This window comes from Opisthorchis viverrini (assembly GCF_000715545.1).
Source record: "Opisthorchis viverrini unplaced genomic scaffold opera_v5_316, whole genome shotgun sequence".
Lineage (NCBI taxonomy): Eukaryota > Metazoa > Platyhelminthes > Trematoda > Opisthorchiida > Opisthorchiidae > Opisthorchis > Opisthorchis viverrini.
This window is the reverse complement of record NW_008751971.1, coordinates 294,490-313,752: the sequence shown is the minus strand read 5'-3', so window position 1 is coordinate 313,752 and position 19,263 is coordinate 294,490. Positions and strand designations below refer to the sequence as shown.

At 46.2% G+C, this 19,263-nt stretch overlaps 1 protein-coding gene across 1 annotated transcript in view; it reads right to left on the bottom strand.

The window, feature by feature from the left end:
• Positions 1 to 13,246, bottom strand: part of T265_09883 (hypothetical protein) — a gene marked incomplete at both ends in the record, with an annotated part of 46,693 nt that extends 33,447 nt beyond the window's left edge. Inside the window, one exon of the mRNA XM_009176091.1 lies at positions 12,925 to 13,246. Within this exon, the coding sequence (XP_009174355.1) occupies positions 12,925 to 12,985 (61 nt within the window). The remainder of the gene's footprint in view (positions 1 to 12,924) is intronic.
• Between the last annotated feature and the right edge of the window lie 6,017 nt (positions 13,247 to 19,263).

Genomic DNA, 19,263 nt, shown 5'->3' with positions numbered 1-19,263 from the left:
CCTGAGTTACAATACTTTCATGAGTTGAACGATAATAATTTATCTTTGTGGCGTCATTGTACTTCTTGACGTAGTAAAATATGCTTGTTCCAGTGGAACCATACATTTAAAGAGCATTCTACCTTTGTTCAAATTTGTTAGAAAATTATCTGTAGTTAACGGGATTTCTCTCTATCAAAATGGATCAATCACTTTTTTCACACATATTTGGCAGCAGTCTGCAGAATATTTTTCTTCTTAGTTTTCTTGGACATTTCCATTTGCTTATAAAAATATTGGAACAGAAAATTTGGTACCGCTTTCTCCAATTTCATGAAAGAAGCAGAACAAATGTCTGTTGTCGCGTCCATCCTGGGCCGTAAGATGCCGTGACAGTTGAGTGAATCTGAATATCTCATCGCCGGACAATCTTGTTCCGCCTTGTTTACCAGATACTTCACAGTGTTAGACACTGGAATATATATATATATATATATATATATATATATAAACCGCGCGTACATTGGTTATGGCTGACAATTTCGTTCGCCGATGATTTGAGAAGGTAAACACATTGCAGGTGGCAACTGATATAATTGATGCGTAAATAGAGAAGTGAAGTGGACTTTCCAAAGAGTAGGGGAGTTAACAGTATGGATGAATGGACGGCATTGAGGGCGCGACTGGGCCATGCCTTACAGTGTATCTGACCATTGATGTGTCCCGTCTCGAGTTCCTAATCCAGGGAGACGGCAATGGCCAACGTACCTGAGTTTGCTGGTAATGGTTCTCGTACCTCGTTGCCAAATCATTGTTTGACATCCCCTGGCTTGTTTTCACACTTCGTGCGGTTGTACGAAAAAGCCTTTTTGAGGAACTGGCCAACTGGTGACCAAGTCAGCGCAACTTACGGAGTGAGATCAGTTCATCTACCATGAGCGAGTTATTTCTTCCGAAAACCATTCGATTTACTTCAGTATTAATGACCCGGTGTTCCCACCACACTCTAGCAACGCTCCGACGACATCGACGGTTGAACACTGTAAATCTTTCGACATTCTCAGCGCTTACCAGCCAGGTTGAAAATCGTTCATCTGTAGCGCCCTTTCGGTGCCTAGTTGTCATGTCACCCGAAGGAAGCATGAAGGCTGGAATACTGCTAAGTTGCCCAAGCCTAGACAGGGGAAGTCGAGAGGCAGAGGTCGGGTTCGAACCACGAACCTTCCGGCCAGTAAATCTGCGCTCCAACCACTGAGCCATCTCGCCAGGTATCTGACCCGCATAACAATATGGTGCGCACCGCAACATTGTAAACACGACCCTCGACGGATAAACTGACTCCGCGCCTACGCCACAGGCGACACACTAACGAACGTTGCTCTAGCCTTCCCAAACCGGATGAAAATATCATCCTTCACGAGACCGGGATTGATGCAACTGCTATAACTGCTACAACTACTACCTTAATCGGCTCACCCGCAGGTGAGGCTGGGGTTTGAGCACACCTAATCTTGCCGCACCACTTTGCAACATTCAGGTGTGAAGCGCCTGTCAAACCGCAGGGCAGAAACATTTTTGCATATTGTTTGCATTACGAAAGTGTAGGATCTAATAATAGCTATATCATCTGCGTACTCGGTAACTGTGAACGACTGCCCCGGGAGCATTTCGATCCCACTAGCGTCGGAGGCTGGTAGTGAGTCTTCCGTAATCGTACGACTAACGACGTTGAAAATAAAAGGCAAAAGAGGACAGCCGTGCCAGACGTGCTTGGTGTAGTGAACTCAGATGACAGCCTCCCGTAAGCGTACAGCTCCTTAAGTAGGGTCAAGAATTGACGGGGATCACCTTTGCTCCACAGACACTGTCATAGTATCCGACGGTCCACGGAATCAAAGGCAGAACTCAGGTCAAGAAAGACCACAATTGTGGGTTAGTGGGAGCAGTGTTGCTGTTCCACAATATGACGGAGTATGGAAATGTGGTCGGTGTATCCTCTTGCAGGAAGGGACCATCTCATCGGGATGAATAAACTTCTCGGAAACCTCCAGTGTATGCTTTCTGAACAATACTGCTTCTAAATAACTTCGCTGATGCGAATCGTACTCGCATATTAAACAACAGTAACAAAAGTCGCTCAGCTGTCTCACTCTCTCTGCTTGGTTGCCGTGCAACACGAAGGAAGCAAGACGGTTGATATATTACCAAGCTTCCCAGTGTTGGACAGGAGCAGTCGAAAAGCCGAAGTTGGGTTCGAATTACGAAGTTCACATTCAGCATCTTCGAGCCTACATGTTGGGCCAGTTAGGTCGGTTAACCACCCTTGAATTATGTGCCAAAGGTACGTCGGTCCCAACAGCCACAGTTCCCTTTACTTAAAAATTTGAGGGCATGTAGAGCGCAGCCATGCGTTGGCCCAATCAGCCACTTGACGTCGAATCGTTTTAGCCAGCAGATATGCACCAACGATGGTATCTTCGATACGGAGGAAGCACTGAGTGTGGAACAAAACCCATATCTGTGGGTGATAATGACTAAAAATGAGCCGAGTTCCGGGGACCTATTTCAGAAGATGACAGTTGTTAACTTGACTGAGTTCAATCCTTAAGTCTTTCACGATGCGTTGCAAGGACGTGGACTATCTAGCTCTCGGTCATTGCCCATCACATGGCTGGGTAGTGTTCTGAGGTAGTCAGTACACTGATATGATAAGTACATATTCTAGCAAGCGCAATCTAAGAACCGTGAGTAGTGTCATAGTAGGCGGAGAGTTTCCTCTTCCTAAAATGATTGCTAATCTGATGTTCCCAGCAGACCCGGCTTCAAACATTGATGTCTAAACATCAAAATTTCTCGTATATCCTTTGTATACAAAGGTCACGTTTATGATCCACAAAACAATATTGACCGTACCATCATCTTTGACAGACGGACTGACTTCCAACCGGCACCGGATGTCCAAAATTGATAAAAGTTCCCCTAGTCTCCTCGATTTAATAAGTGACATCTTCATCAGCCAGTCCACCGGGACTTAAACAGCTGTACAAGTTAATAAATCTACCACACCGAGTGGCTGGTTTGCAAGGGCAAGGCTAGAGTCCCGCAACATCATTTTTCACTTCTTAAGTGTGAGGCGCATACTACATCGTGCAGCAGAAGCACTCAGGCTATATGAATGGATCGTATTTCTGAACGCTTGTAAGAGAACGCCAGAGGGGCACATCGACCCCAGACGTATCGGAGAAATGTACAGAAGCACGGTAGTACCAGAGCTGAAGGGGAATGGTGAGAAGCTAGCCTTTTCTCGCACCACTGGACGTGATGAATCCAGGCGAAAGCCTTTTGTATACCGGTTGAAAATCGTTCATCTGTAGCGCCCTTTCGGTGCCTAGTTGTCATGTCACCCGAAGGAAGCATGAAGGCTGGAATACTGCTAAGTTGCCCAAGCCTAGACAGGGGAAGTCGAGAGGCAGAGGTCGGGTTCGAACCACGAACCTTCCGGCCAGTAAATCTGCGCTCCAACCACTGAGCCATCTCGCCAGGTATCTGACCTGCATAACAATATGGTGCGCACCGCAACATTGTAAACACGACCCTCGACGGATAAACTGACTCCGCGCCTACGCCACAGGCGACACACTAACGAACGTTGCTCTAGCCTTCCCAAACCGGATGAAAATATCATCCTTCACGAGACCGGGATTGATGCAACTGCTATAACTGCTACAACTACTACCTTAATCGGCTCACCCGCAGGTGAGGCTGGGGTTTGAGCACACCTAATCTTGCCGCACCACTTTGCAACATTCAGGTGTGAAGCGCCTGTCAAACCGCAGGGCAGAAACATTTTTGCATATTGTTTGCATTACGAAAGTGTAGGATCTAATAATAGCTATATCATCTGCGTACTCGGTAACTGTGAACGACTGCCCCGGGAGCATTTCGATCCCACTAGCGTCGGAGGCTGGTAGTGAGTCTTCCGTAATCGTACGACTAACGACGTTGAAAATAAAAGGCAAAAGAGGACAGCCGTGCCAGACGTGCTTGGTGTAGTGAACTCAGATGACAGCCTCCCGTAAGCGTACAGCTCCTTAAGTAGGGTCAAGAATTGACGGGGATCACCTTTGCTCCACAGACACTGTCATAGTATCCGACGGTCCACGGAATCAAAGGCAGAACTCAGGTCAAGAAAGACCACAATTGTGGGTTAGTGGGAGCAGTGTTGCTGTTCCACAATATGACGGAGTATGGAAATGTGGTCGGTGTATCCTCTTGCAGGAAGGGACCATCTCATCGGGATGAATAAACTTCTCGGAAACCTCCAGTGTATGCTTTCTGAACAATACTGCTTCTAAATAACTTCGCTGATGCGAATCGTACTCGCATATTAAACAACAGTAACAAAAGTCGCTCAGCTGTCTCACTCTCTCTGCTTGGTTGCCGTGCAACACGAAGGAAGCAAGACGGTTGATATATTACCAAGCTTCCCAGTGTTGGACAGGAGCAGTCGAAAAGCCGAAGTTGGGTTCGAATTACGAAGTTCACATTCAGCATCTTCGAGCCTACATGTTGGGCCAGTTAGGTCGGTTAACCACCCTTGAATTATGTGCCAAAGGTACGTCGGTCCCAACAGCCACAGTTCCCTTTACTTAAAAATTTGAGGGCATGTAGAGCGCAGCCATGCGTTGGCCCAATCAGCCACTTGACGTCGAATCGTTTTAGCCAGCAGATATGCACCAACGATGGTATCTTCGATACGGAGGAAGCACTGAGTGTGGAACAAAACCCATATCTGTGGGTGATAATGACTAAAAATGAGCCGAGTTCCGGGGACCTATTTCAGAAGATGACAGTTGTTAACTTGACTGAGTTCAATCCTTAAGTCTTTCACGATGCGTTGCAAGGACGTGGACTATCTAGCTCTCGGTCATTGCCCATCACATGGCTGGGTAGTGTTCTGAGGTAGTCAGTACACTGATATGATAAGTACATATTCTAGCAAGCGCAATCTAAGAACCGTGAGTAGTGTCATAGTAGGCGGAGAGTTTCCTCTTCCTAAAATGATTGCTAATCTGATGTTCCCAGCAGACCCGGCTTCAAACATTGATGTCTAAACATCAAAATTTCTCGTATATCCTTTGTATACAAAGGTCACGTTTATGATCCACAAAACAATATTGACCGTACCATCATCTTTGACAGACGGACTGACTTCCAACCGGCACCGGATGTCCAAAATTGATAAAAGTTCCCCTAGTCTCCTCGATTTAATAAGTGACATCTTCATCAGCCAGTCCACCGGGACTTAAACAGCTGTACAAGTTAATAAATCTACCACACCGAGTGGCTGGTTTGCAAGGGCAAGGCTAGAGTCCCGCAACATCATTTTTCACTTCTTAAGTGTGAGGCGCATACTACATCGTGCAGCAGAAGCACTCAGGCTATATGAATGGATCGTATTTCTGAACGCTTGTAAGAGAACGCCAGAGGGGCACATCGACCCCAGACGTATCGGAGAAATGTACAGAAGCACGGTAGTACCAGAGCTGAAGGGGAATGGTGAGAAGCTAGCCTTTTCTCGCACCACTGGACGTGATGAATCCAGGCGAAAGCCTTTTGTATACCCGTACGCGCCCAGGGAAGCTGGAGTAGCATGCCCTCACAAGACAAAAATTTAGAAGAGACGTCATTCATCCAAAGACCACCAGTTTCCGACGATCGACGGAACCAGAAGCAGCCATCAGATAGAGGGAAAAGTCTTCTAGTGGTGCAGGTCAGGAACTTGTTCCAAAGTAAATATCTGGCTAAATCCTCTTCGACCAGGGGAAACCACCTCCATTTTAATAAACCTTGTGCACAAAGTAACCGATAGACCAAGGAAAGATAACATTGCTTGGATGCTGCGGCTAAGGCAGCATGGCTCAGTACGCGCTTCGCACTCGTAAAGTGCAAACTGCTGCTGGGTTGGATCAAACCTACACCTCATGCTTGCAAGTAACCCGACCCATGTAGTAGGTAATTTTGTCTACCTGAGCAGACGCACAAGTCCCGGCGGACTCGCGAAAGAAGTGATCACTTCCTGGATTGGAAGGCCAGGAGAGCGTCTTCTATCCTCCGACATTTGTGGCGCCTACCTGAGAAAGCCCTCTCCACAAACTCTTGTGGGGGATGCGGACGGCCGAGGCGGTCAACCCATGATATAGCAACCAAGCATGAAATCCCTTGCCAGTCAATCCAGACAAGTTCGCAAATGCGATTTTTCCGAATGGGAACTGTTGGACAAACCAACGGTTGGCGACCCTGACAGATATGGCTGTCACACAGCCAATGGCGGTTCTGCATCAAAGCTATCGCCTTCACTGCATAGCTCTCAAACCCAGCCCCATCAGACAAAAGGAGCCATTTGACGTCATTCAACTGAACGGGCTCTCGTTTCCTTATTCTCCTTATCATCGGTGAACGAAAATGTAGCAGCTGGAATTATGGCATTTCGACGCATGTTTTATGAGCTGAAAAACTAGACTGAACAACTTCCAGGTTGATGGTTCGATGGTTCTCGTATGATGTTATCGCATTCCGGTTGAATACTACAATCACTGTCGAAGAGCACCATTCTATCTTCACTCCAGGTGTTTTGAAGCAAGCTCGTTAAGCCAGCTACAAGAGATTCGTCTTCCTTGGAAACTGCATGGTGCAAGTCATCCGTCAGGAGGGGTTTGTTACACTGAAGCATAGAAACTTCAAACCACATTTCTGTTACCAATAGGCTTCGGCGTTCTACTCAGCTTCATATGGCACATGTGGACATGACGGGGGCCAGCTGAACTGTTCTACAAGGTGTTCGGTCCATTTTCGAGAAATACACTCATTGACAAATCAATTTGGTTTCCACGAGAGACTCAAATGAAACTCCCGTTTATGGTATTCAGACCATCGTTCATGACGGCGTCCCTGCAAATGAGCTCAAGTAGCATCCCTTTCGGAGGTCATTTAGCTAACACCCACCCTTTCATCGGATCAGTTAATTGGATTAGTTGGGTGCTGCTTCAAAAGCTCCCTCTACCTCCCGGGGCTTTTGCTACCCACCAGTGCCCCGTGCATCATTAGGTTTTACTATTCAATATTTGAAGAATCTGCGTGAGGTGTCACAGTCATGTTGCCGACATAGTTCTCCCAGAATGACCATACCCGGTTTTCATCAGAAACTTCCATCCAATGCATTATACTACAGAACTCATGATAGCTTAAAGCGCAAAGATACAGGTTGGAAGGCTTGTGGTCCGGACCAAGTCCATAGTTCCCGATGTGTGAAGAACCTGTTCGTTTTGAATACGTTTTGAATACATTAGTAAGGGTGCGTTTCACGGCATTTTGCTTCTCCTGATCGAGTGGACTCTGTCAATAAGGGAGAGAACCAGGCCAAAGAACCGGAAGCCGATCTACTACATCGTATAAATGTGGTCCCAGAGGAATGATGGTCATATAGATACAGGCAACCCGCGGTGGTTGAAAGTAATTGATTGGAAAGTAATTGACTTCTTTGTGATAACTTCCAGATACTTTACCCAAGCAGACACTGCACACGGAACTCTATCCAAGATAATGCACAAAATCATGAGCAGTTAACATCACCCTAAATGAGCAAACAATAGTCATCAGTCTGCTTGCGACGAGTTCCGTCCAAATGGCCTAAGATGCACGAGAGTGTTTGAATGTTTAGAGATAGAGGAAGAGAGATAGAAAAAGTTTGAAAAAGGACGTATGCTTTCCAGCCTGTTAGCGTACGGTGAGCTGTTCGCTGAGCCTGGTGAATTTACGGAAATGGAAAACAGCCCACTGATTATGACTTGGTGCATTGTTAAACGAAAGGCCTGTGCGGAAAAAAATAAATCGTGCACTACACCATCGTCATATAAACTCACCAACCGATGCCTGCACAGAGGAACCGTTAAGGCGTGTCTCCCCAATATAAGAGTAGTTTTTGCATTTTTGGAATAGGTGGGAATGGTGACTGGACGAATATGAACATGCCCGCATTGTCATGAGCATATGGTGGGAACATCGGATCAGCAGAGCTGATGTGAGTCTGGTGGCTTTCTGGAAACGAACCATCATGCACACCAGCAAAGCGCTTACCATGAGGTACGACCTCGCCACCAAGAACGAAGTAAAGACGCGAGGTTTCGTGACCATTCAATAGTTCATCATGGTCAGTCACAGCGAGTCTGCGAGCGGGGTGCTATCTAGCACAACCAGAGCAGGGCGAATGGAGGAATATAAAAACGCGAAATCTGGAAATGCGTAAGAGAGGACTGAAGGGGGACAGCAAATGTGGAAGAAATTAATTTCTAGTGTTTGTTGACTTCGGTAACGTAGATTTCATAACCTGGAACTGTGGCCCAAAATGAAAATAATGTTGAAAATCAGGCAACCATTAATGTGCCTGTGAGCCCTGCGCATCGTGAAGCTGATCTGTTCTCCTCATGAATTACCGTCCGACTTTATATAGTTACGCAACATCACTTTTCCACTCCTCACTACCTAGTTTTAGCACCCAGGGTCCACCACTAGCTATATTTTGCTGCCTTCTCCGTCTCGCATCGTGAAGCTGATCTGTTCTCCTCATGAATTACCGTCCGACTTTATATAGTTACGCAACATCACTTTTCCACTCCTCACTACCTAGTTTTAGCACCCAGGGTCCACCACTAGCTATATTTTGCTACCTTCTCCGTCTCGCGTTGTTTTTAGCCGAGATGGTTTTTTTTGTTTTGACATGTATTATACGCAAGCAAAGCGGCTCGGATCACTGAAGTGTAGTCATCCTTGTCTATTGCGGACTATTTGCAATGGTTGTATATTCCACAGTTCTATTCACCGACGATATTTCCATACTGTACGGTAGCTACCTCCCGGCACGCCAATTCCATGCATCTCGCGGCTTACAGCTCTCTCTCTCCCTCTTCATCCGTTTAACTCGGCAATAATTTCGAGGGCTTTGACATGGATTCGGATTGTCCAGTTGCTGCAGATGAGTGAAATTATTGAAGACGTACCCTTGAAAACTACCTTGAAGTGGTGAGTTTGACGAATCCAAGTAAAGTAGAGACGTAAGACAACCTCGTATCTTCATCCCTATTAAAATTTTCTCTCGCATTTTAGCTTGATACGGTTTACATTCAACTCAAAAAGTGTGTGCAGCATCTGCTGGCTTCTGCTACGCCAGCTAAAGACTATAACTTCAAAGCAGTCACTGCCGAGAAAAATTATTTAAATAACATTCACGAAGCGTTTGTAAATGGAACACTTCCATCTTCAAACTTCAAGATGTCTGGGACACAAAAAAACGAATTTGAACATGACGTTTGCTTAAGCTAAAACTTTAGAAATAGCAAAGAAACCATCCGAATCATTCAACGCACAAAGCTCCACATGTAAAGGCACATCTCCCCCTTTTTTTGAAATAACACGGGTACCCATACACTAAAATAATCATACTCTCTTAGCCTCAATCTACCTTTTCATCTGTGGTACTGTAAGTCATCCGCATAAAATGATCAATCAAGCGTCCTATGTAAAACACGTGTAGGAAAAACTATCAGCATCAAAAGGTTTGTCGATCCGAATCCAACAGCAAAAAGTCACCTTCTGTTTCGATTCTTCATTATATCAGCAATGACGTCTGCCGCCGATCGAAGCAGTCAGTAAGAACTGTACTGTACGGTTCCTTGGTTCAATCAGGTTCAACACAGATCGGTGCGGTGAACAGTTTATTTGTCGTATCAGCATACGTCCCGACGGACCAAACCTGAGGTACAGGTTTTACTGATTGGTCCGGTCAGCAGGAAGAATCGAAATGGTATTGCTGGCGGTTGATATGAACGCTCAAGTTGGACGACTGTGCCAGGAAGAAGGTGGTCGATTTGATGTCGGCACTCTGAATATGGATGGTGGAGAGCGACTGCTTCAGTTGCACGCAAATCACCATCTGTTCCTGGTCAATACGAACCTCTAGCAAAAGCGCTAACACCAAGTTACTTCGCGGCCACCAACCGCAGGCCAGTCATAGACTCAGCTGGACCATTTGGTTATCAGGGCCTAAATTAAATATGGCCTTTCCTTCTATTAAATTGACTCCGACCGTGCTGTTATGCGGACTCAATTCTCACTTCGCCCCCCGTCAGCGCTAAGCGTGCCGAAGCAGAGAAACTCCGCCCATCAACTTCGATGAGTTTCATTATCCAAACATCACAGAGTTGATCCGACTGGAATATCACTGGAAATGCACAGTTCTGGTGACGATGAAGATTGGTTAGAGGTTGAATGGAAGGCAGTTATAGAGCCTGTGCTCTTAGAATTTTTTAACTGTTTGTCCAAATCATCCAACACGACCGAATAAATGCTGGGTTTCGTTGAGATCGGCAGGTACTATTGCTACCAGAAAAGTCGCACCAGCAACTAGCGACTATGATGGCGCAAGCAGAGTCCTCAAACGACGTATAAACGACTTGATGGACGACAGGAACGCTAGTGGACTGGAGGGCTCAAGAGATGGAGAAGGCTTTCGCTGCAGCCAACAGCTGCAGCCTATTTCAGCCTATTCGATCAACCGGTCAAAAGAAGACGGGTGTCGAAGAAATAATATGCGAAAAAGACAAGACGGAAAGGCAGTTCATTCGTAGGGCCGTCGCTTTGAGCGATGGACTGAACAGTCCAGCTGGCCTAACGGGCTGGTATGGAGCATCTACACAACCCTGCCGTGAACAACGAAAACCTGAAGAGGAAAGGCACCTGACCCGCATAGTCTGCTCCCAACAACAGGTGGTGAGGTCCTAGTGAACAGTCCGACGATCCTACATCTGAAGATTTGGAACGAAAACAGAATACCAGTGGGATGAAGCACCTCTACCGCCATCCCAGTCTCCAAAAATGGTGCAGGAACATCGTGCGAAAACCATCGTGGCATCAGCCTAGTAGTCATCACATCCAGTTTGATCGAATATCGGGGAAGACAGGTTTATGTGAATCAAGCTGGGTTTTGTCTCGGCTAAGTATGCATCATACCTTGAGAGAACCTCCTGAAAAGCGTCCCACATTGGTCATATTTCTTTGCCTGAAAGTTGCTTTCGACTCTGTCAACCGTCAGAAACTTTGGCAGTGTTGGACAATCAGAGTTGCCTCTTCCAATTTTATATGCCTTGTGAGGGCACTGTATGCTAGCCCTCATGGACGGGTACGGGTATACAGCAAGCTCTAGCATGAGTTCACCACGTCCAGTAGTGTAAGACAAGGCTGTCCTCTCTCGTTTTCTTTTTCAACTTTGGCAGCAATGTGCTGCTTGAAATTTCCCCTTGTCCCTAAAACCACAGGGGTCGAAATGCTCCCGGAGTGACAACCTCTTACAGACGATATGGCTTTCCTTGGTTCAGATTCTCCAGAAAGCCGCAAAGTACTTAAGTATATTTAGAGCCGTATATTTAAAGAAGACAAGCGTGGATAAGGGAGGGATGTAGTGCTGCCTTATTGCGAACACTCTGAGGTGACTACACCTCCAAGCGCTAAATCAATCTGGAAGGAAACTGACAGCAGGATAGTCGAGTGACACCGATTGTCCGTCATTTGTTGTAATGGGGATAGGGGAGACTCCAGCCCGGAAGGTGGGCCGCATTAACAGCATCCAATCTCTTCATAAGCTCTTTCATTCCCTTCTGATGAGGAACACATCGTCCACCTCACTGTTTGCACCAATCGGACGCAGGAAACGATAACAATATTCGGATAATTCGGCGTGCGTAGCACATAACTGAGACACCACTGAAAGTTGTCTGCGAACGAAGTACCTGATGCATAACCAAATACCAGTTTTCCAATCGCCTTGTTAGCATTTCATTGGTGCAGTTCGCAACTCAAATGAAAAGTTCATGAGTAATACTGCGTCGATCCCCCAAGATGTCACAGGGGTTATCGAGATAACCCTAGACACAAGAGCCCCACTCACTTTCTGTGGCCTAGAGGTCGCCCGTTGAAGCAGTTCCATCGAAAATTGAAGTTTGATTTACCAGTTTCGCTACTCGGATGAGTCGCAACTAGGACGCACCGCTTGAAACGCTGTGCGCTTTTTTCTAGAATTCTCCGAACAGCGTCTAGACAAACACGCGATCCAGTTCGAGTACATGCTGGCGTGGGAGTTATTCCCCTATCCCCAGTCATATGGAGAGGTTTCGCTATTGCTTTTCTACATTCGAATCACATGACGTCGTGGAGTACTGCATGTTTAGAGTCTACGCAATCCAAGTGCTATAGTACCTCGATGATGATACGATACACACGAGTTCGACTCCTTATAAGGTCGCTTATTTCCATGAAATTAATGTTCGAATGTCATTTCATAGATTATTTCGGGAGACATCCTGAGAGATAGGCTAAAGTCGCGTATTCTTCTGCGGTATTTGTATAATTTTTCATTCGTACGCCCTCTTGTCGACTGACCACAATATTCCGCGGTTCACTCCTATTTGGGGCGAGATGACCCAAGTGGTTAGAGCGCGAATTTACTGACCGGAAGGCCCATGGTTCGAACCCGACCTCTGCCTCTCGACTACTCCTGTCTAGGTTTTGGCAACCTGGCAGTATCTCAGCCCTCGTGCAACCTTCGGGTGGCATGGCAGTTAGGCACCGAACGAGTGCGACAGCTGAACGATTTCTTTTTCTTCCTTTCTCTCCTAATATTGGACGTCTTAGGTGTTATAATTAGCGCACGAACCCTAAATTATGTAATCCACCGGCGGGGCAGCATACCACTGATCCCATGCTGCTCCGTATTTTAATCCAGCGCTGTGGTGAGGTTCAATTCAGAACGACCTGGAAATCCTACCTTACAGTAAATCCCCCCAAACTGAACCCGAATGCTACATACGGTGCCGCCAGAGAACTTAGCTAACTCACTTTCTGAGGAATCGTTCAATTCGCATGTACCCATGGTATCTTCAGTGCCCTCTACGAACATCACCTGGTAAAAACCTCAAGATTACCGCTAAAGCGTCGAGCGTCGTCATACGTGCTGAACTTCTTATATTTTGCACCAGAAAACCCTCTGACCATCTGCTCACACTCCGACCTATAAAGTTAAAAGCTGAAAGAATGGATCAGACCAGGTGGAAAAAACACCTCGAGAACGACCGGTTCTAACAGCGTAATACGGCATTTTGGTGTACAAGTCCCAGAGACGGAGCCAGCAAACGACCAGTTAGAGTTGAGCGCCGGTCACGCGAAAGTCAATGTTCTAATTGGTTGTTATGCCACCATGGGTAATTATGGCCTTGAAGGTGATCCACATCGACGAGGCAGCAAAATACCAGGAAATACAAATCCGAGTGAAAATACGGGAAATTGGTGAAATCCCATGGTAGTCACGCTGCCTTTTCGGGTTGACCGAAAACCGACTCGAAATGCGCTTCAAAAGTTTTGATCGTTGCATAAATTAGTAGAATGTTGTAGGCTCACAGAATTACGGAAGCTAATATTTGACACATCGATCATGCAGACCAACCTTGATATTTCCAAGGATAGATGTGTTGTACGTTCCGACTCCTAGTTCAGTAGCGCAACAATTGTGTAAGACTTTATGCAAATCCTCGAGCTGGCAAGCATACTGCCCCGCGCTGAGAACATAAAGAGCAGCGGTACACCCTTTTTTCAATTGTGCCTTTCAGGTGAACAACAGCCACTGACCGACAAGAACAAAACCGACCCAGAAAACTTAGGCAAAAGCCTGGAGTCCGTGTATCCATCCTCGANAAAACCAACCCTGGAAACTTAGGCAAAAGCCTCGATCCTGTGTATCAATCCGTGAATTCGTGAATCCATAACCGTAGTAGAGAATATACCATAAAAAAAAGATAAAAATGGACTTCAGCATGTAGTGAAAACCGGGGAGGGTAGAGATCCATGTCGTTTGCGGTGGATGACACTCGGATGCAGATCCTTAGAAGGACACTGCAAAAATCGTAGTTTGAATCATGGAACCTTTACTAAAAGCTTTAGCATTTGATGTTATTTGCACGAACCCTTAGGATCCCCATAGGCGGTCACAGTGTTGTTGGAAGTCGGTTAAACGTGCTCGAGGTCCAGTGTGGGCGTAAAGTCCATATTTTATTGGCTGTCAATGGCTTCGCAAGAATTATCTGTTAAGATGCTTGAAATTATGTGCAAAATTTGGTTACTTCATTCATTGTTTTCTGTATTGGATTTGGAGATAATTCAAAGACCACATTAACAATAAACACCCACTGTATACCCGCAAACTTAAAATAAAGCAGTCATTTGAGACCTGTGTGGCGGAAAATTTGTCACTGCGGCAGGCTCCCGACAGACGAGGGATTCGTCACGACTATTATGTTTCTCGTTTTGTTAAGATGGTCAGAATCGGCTCTGCGGCAAGGTTTCGTCTTCACCGAGCTTCTGGCTTCTTTATAGCTCCATTGCGATAATCGACGGGTTTATGGGCAGGACACGCGGACAGCACAGAAGTTGTAGTGCAATTTTTTTCGTGGCGGTTTGTGGGTGCATGTAAGGCACTGGGTCGGGAAAAAGTAGGGATATTACGAATTACGGGCAAGCCACCGGGCCGGATGTGGCAAGAGTTGTACCGAAATATTTGGGTTCGTATACAGCCTCGTATATAAACATTTGGATGAATCGGTTGTGGTCGTCATGGTAGTCGGACTTGGTCAAAATGGTGGCCAAATAAGATAAGCTTTGATGAAGGATATTCTTGTCCCATGGAGGGTACATTGCGGGTCACTGCTGCTGTAGCAGCGTGTTCTACATTGGCGACCCAAAATATAAAAAGGTGTCGAAATGTCTGTTGGGTGGCATGCGCTGAACCGCGAAACGAAAGAGTAGGCAGCCAAAATTGGTCATTATTCCAAACTGATGCGGTGGGGCGAATGGTAGTGGGGCCAGGTCTCGAAAACGGTCATTAATACTCAGGTGTGGATAGTAGGTATGAAGTTGGTCTGAAGGGTGTTGGTATATGTTATCATGAGGGACGTGCATTAGCTTAATTCTGTGCAATTAAGTTGACTCAAATTGTGCTTAATGCGTGAATTGGCAAGTACGGAGGAAAGCGTGGTATGCCTGGTGGAGCTTCATGTTTGCAAGGTGCGGTGAGGCCTGCAAAACGAGCCACTTCTGAGGCGCGATAGCGTCCGTGTTTAGTGAGTCCCCGTTAGTGTTTCTCATATTCCGGAAGATTGCCAGCGACATATGACAGAACCAGGATGAGCGCAGGCCTGCAGCACAGGCGCCCGAGAAATGTTGCTCCCTTTTTAGTTTTCTCTTTTTTATTAAATAAAGAGGTTCAGAATCGGGTAATTGTCCCTGGTACCTGCACAATCCGTCAGGTGCTAAACCAGCGCCATACACACAAACCTTCCAGAACTTTATAATTCCTGATCTTGACAAGCTTGCTCATCAACTATTGCCCTTAAAGTTTGTGAAAATAAGTTCCTTGTGTTCTCAGACTTCCGCCTGGTGAGAGCAAACGGGGCGCTCTTAAAAGCTTTGGTACATAACGCGGTGTCCGTCAGGTGTGCCCGCCCCCTCCATTCTTATCTAATTCAGTGATCGACGAAATACTGGAGAGTACTCTGGGAGGTCTTCAAAAGCTTGGTATTCGAATCGCCTGTGACGAAAACCTTGTCAATCCGGAAAATGCAGACGATGTCATCCTTGTCTTCGAGAGGATGAAGGCGCAGGTGTTCTTGGATGAACTGAAAAAATTCATCCCACCTTTCTGTATGCGCAACCACAAGGCTTATGGCCATGCTCCTGGATATACAATCACTGAACACGCTCCACACCATCTAGTGGGAAGCACCCAGGCCTTGTGTAGCACTTGTGGATCGTTTAATGTATCTCAGAAGTTGTATTAGTTCTGATTGTATTGTGGCAGATGAGGCCAACGCACTAATCTGCAAGGCCCAGCTTGCGCTCTCTTATTTGAGACACTTATGTCGTCAACGATTTGTATCCCTGAATCTCAAGGGACGTGGGTATCAGGTTACATTGTGGGTTGTCTTCTTGTATGGCTTAGAGATAGCCTGTCCGAGCAGCGGAACAAAGACGTCTTCGGGCATTCGACAACCGTTGTTTCAGAACCATAGCCCGTGTGGCTTAATGTCGTCGAATCCGTAATGAGTTAGCTAGAAAACGAGTTTTCGGTTGTGCAACTCGCAACCAGAAAGGAGCTCGTATTTGGTGGATCAGCCACTGTGGTTAAAGGCGGGATGTTAACAAGTTACGACGAAAACACCGGAGCTTTCGATTCTATTCAGCTACACGGTGTCGGTATCGGACTGCAGGAGTGGAGTTAAGTCAAGATTTAGTCCTTTGATGGACGGACTTCGCACTTAGTACCCTCTTGCTCAATGGAACTTGGCTACGGCTGCAATCGTGAGAGCTTGAGGAAGTGTGTGGTCCGAGTATCCTAGAAAACAAATCTATGCCACTTGGGCTTGCAAATGACTAGTATGAAACCTCTCTTTAGATTTAACTCCGCTGCGTCCAATGGTGCATCAGATTGCCAAATCCCGCTACCGAATCATCAGTGTACGCACGGATCCATCATTGTCGCTAACGAGATTACTGACCAAGTAAGATCCACCATCACTACGAGCAGCGTAATATGATAAGCAAGGGGCGCAGGTAGCAGTCTATCGCACCTCACAAGACAGTGTTCCATACGTCAGCGAAGACCTCCAGGTGCTAAAATCGTCTTCGGTTAGCTGTCGATTAACCGGAAGCCTGTCGAATAGAAGCTTAGACTTATGACTGTGTTCAAGAAAATAAGAGGTAACCGCACTGGGAGATCAGTGATTCGCGTGCTGTCTTTGCATCGGGAAACACGCTCAAATGACTAGCTTCGTTGGACTCCCCAATTTTCCGTTGATCTTGAAGGTCACATTTGTAGTACGCCCATTATTAACTCAAAACAGCGTTGGTGCTTCGATTACTGGATGAAAGTAAAAATACCACCTAGTTGTCCTCCGCGCATTGATTTAAGGCCTTGTCAAACTCCATGAAGGAGGAAAAGGACACAGCTCAAAATTTCTCACAGATGCACGCGAACTCACCTCCGAAGCCATAGCACAGCAGGTTCAATCTCACACTTGCGCCAAAAATTACTTAAAACAAATCGCACTAATTGATGGCAGGTGAGAATGATTTTTGGTCTGTGAACATATGCAGCAAAATGCAATGTTTGGGCGTAAAAGTTCATTATTCCACTTGCGTAGGTTTTGCAGGAAAAGGCACTGTGTGCTCAAGGTGCGGCATCATGTGCATGGGCGGTCATGACTCTTCCTGTATGCATATAGCACTAGCAACCCATTCTTTACCATCAGTCGAAGCAGACATATACTGCTCGAATGATGAATACCCTTATACTGTTCGGTCTTGCCCCGGGGAATGGTTATCGAGGTAAAGGACGTCCCGGAGACCAAACGTTGAAAAATTCCGGTCCCGCTCTTATTGACAAAAAATCGGAGGTTACGGTCGTTTCTGAACCGGATCTCTTCTAGCCATACACTGATCATAATGTCACTTGGATATGGTTTACAAAACTTATGAATTCCCGCCCTTCGCAAGCTAATTTTAAACGGTCAAGTTTTCCCAAGAGACCGCCAACAGTGGACTATTTGAACTGGATTATTTTGGCCATCAGGTCGACGGTCTGCAAGGCACGAGACGGAAGTTTCAACGGGAATGAAATGATACGAAATCAATGTCGCGGATATTAGGGGTTGATTGGCCAATTAGATACATCTGACGCCAATTCCTGATGCACATTCTGCCGGGTCGGATAAATGATAGGATGAAATTCGGATCATCATTTTTATTCTCCAAACATTCCACTAGCCTCTATATAGCGTGGTCCGCTCGGAGAGCTCAATATAAAATTACCACTGGGATTACAGTTTTTGAGTAAGCCACAGAGCCCGGACCAACGCAAATGCATAAATAAACAAAACGAGATCGACCCAAACAGTCTAGAAAACCCGAGAACTAGATTCATGCACCAGCGTCGAACGAAGTCTGTGCAAACAGCTTTTATACATTGCAGTCCACTGACAAAAGCGTGCAACAGTTTGAAGCATTATATGAGGATGACTTTGGTCAGCCATTCTAGAGACTCTACTCGAATGTTCTGAGTTTTTGGCGGCTTACACCTGGCACACAAAATGTTTGTTTTCTAAAAGACGGGGCGCTTGCCGAGTCCCTTGCCTGTCCAAAACAATCAGTCAGAAAAAGACAGCATAAAGTGCACAACGAACCTTCACTTGTCATTCCCGTCCACTCACTAAGGAGCAATGGAAGATACGGAGCAGATGTAACATTTGGATGTTCCGCACCAGCGCTAAATGGATGTAGAAGCTACAAAGCCGTGGATGTTGGACTGACACTCTCCTCCGAGCGACGAAATATGCATCCACATGTCAGTCGAGGAGAATCATCGAACGCCTTATGCACGGTGAAAATGAATCAGAAGACATGACGAGGATATATGCCAGTAAGGGTTTCGTTATCTGACTCCCTTCAAACACGTCCTTCTCATTGCACCTTCGGAATTCGGCTCAAATGACGTTCGTCGTTCTACGGACGACTCGGCATAGCTTCTCCATGTTTGCTCGCATGGACTTCCAGATGCTCAACAGGGCATACATAAAACTGCTTCCTGAATGTGCCAATCAAGTTGCCTACTCAGGACGCAAGAAGGACCCAACCCCCATTGAGCGTACCTAACGAGTTGTTATGAGTTTGTATCGCGGACTTAAATCCATGGGCTAGAAAACTCGTCTCGCGGTGCTAAGCATGTTAGTCCTGGAGTAATCGCCTCCGAGGAGGCCTTATACCTACTTATCCTCTGTTTGAGCGGGCCAACATGTTTTCACCGTTGATCCAGCTGACACACGGTGGGGACATGTTAAGAGGATTTTCAATCTCAGGGTGCACATATTACTTAGGTGACTTTTGTATCATTTCGGGTAGTGGATGCATGGAATAACCTTCCTGCGACGATTTTCCACACATCATCCAGTACCCAGTTCAAAGCATTATTAGATGCTACTTTACGCGAGTCCTTGTGCTGGTAATCTTACTGCTCCTGAGGATAGATGCCAAAAAAGATTTAGGCATCTGGGTCTCCTCAAACTTGTCCTTCGCACTACACCATGAGAAATCGGCCCAAAAGGCATTCGCCGTTTTACGGATGATCCGACGTAC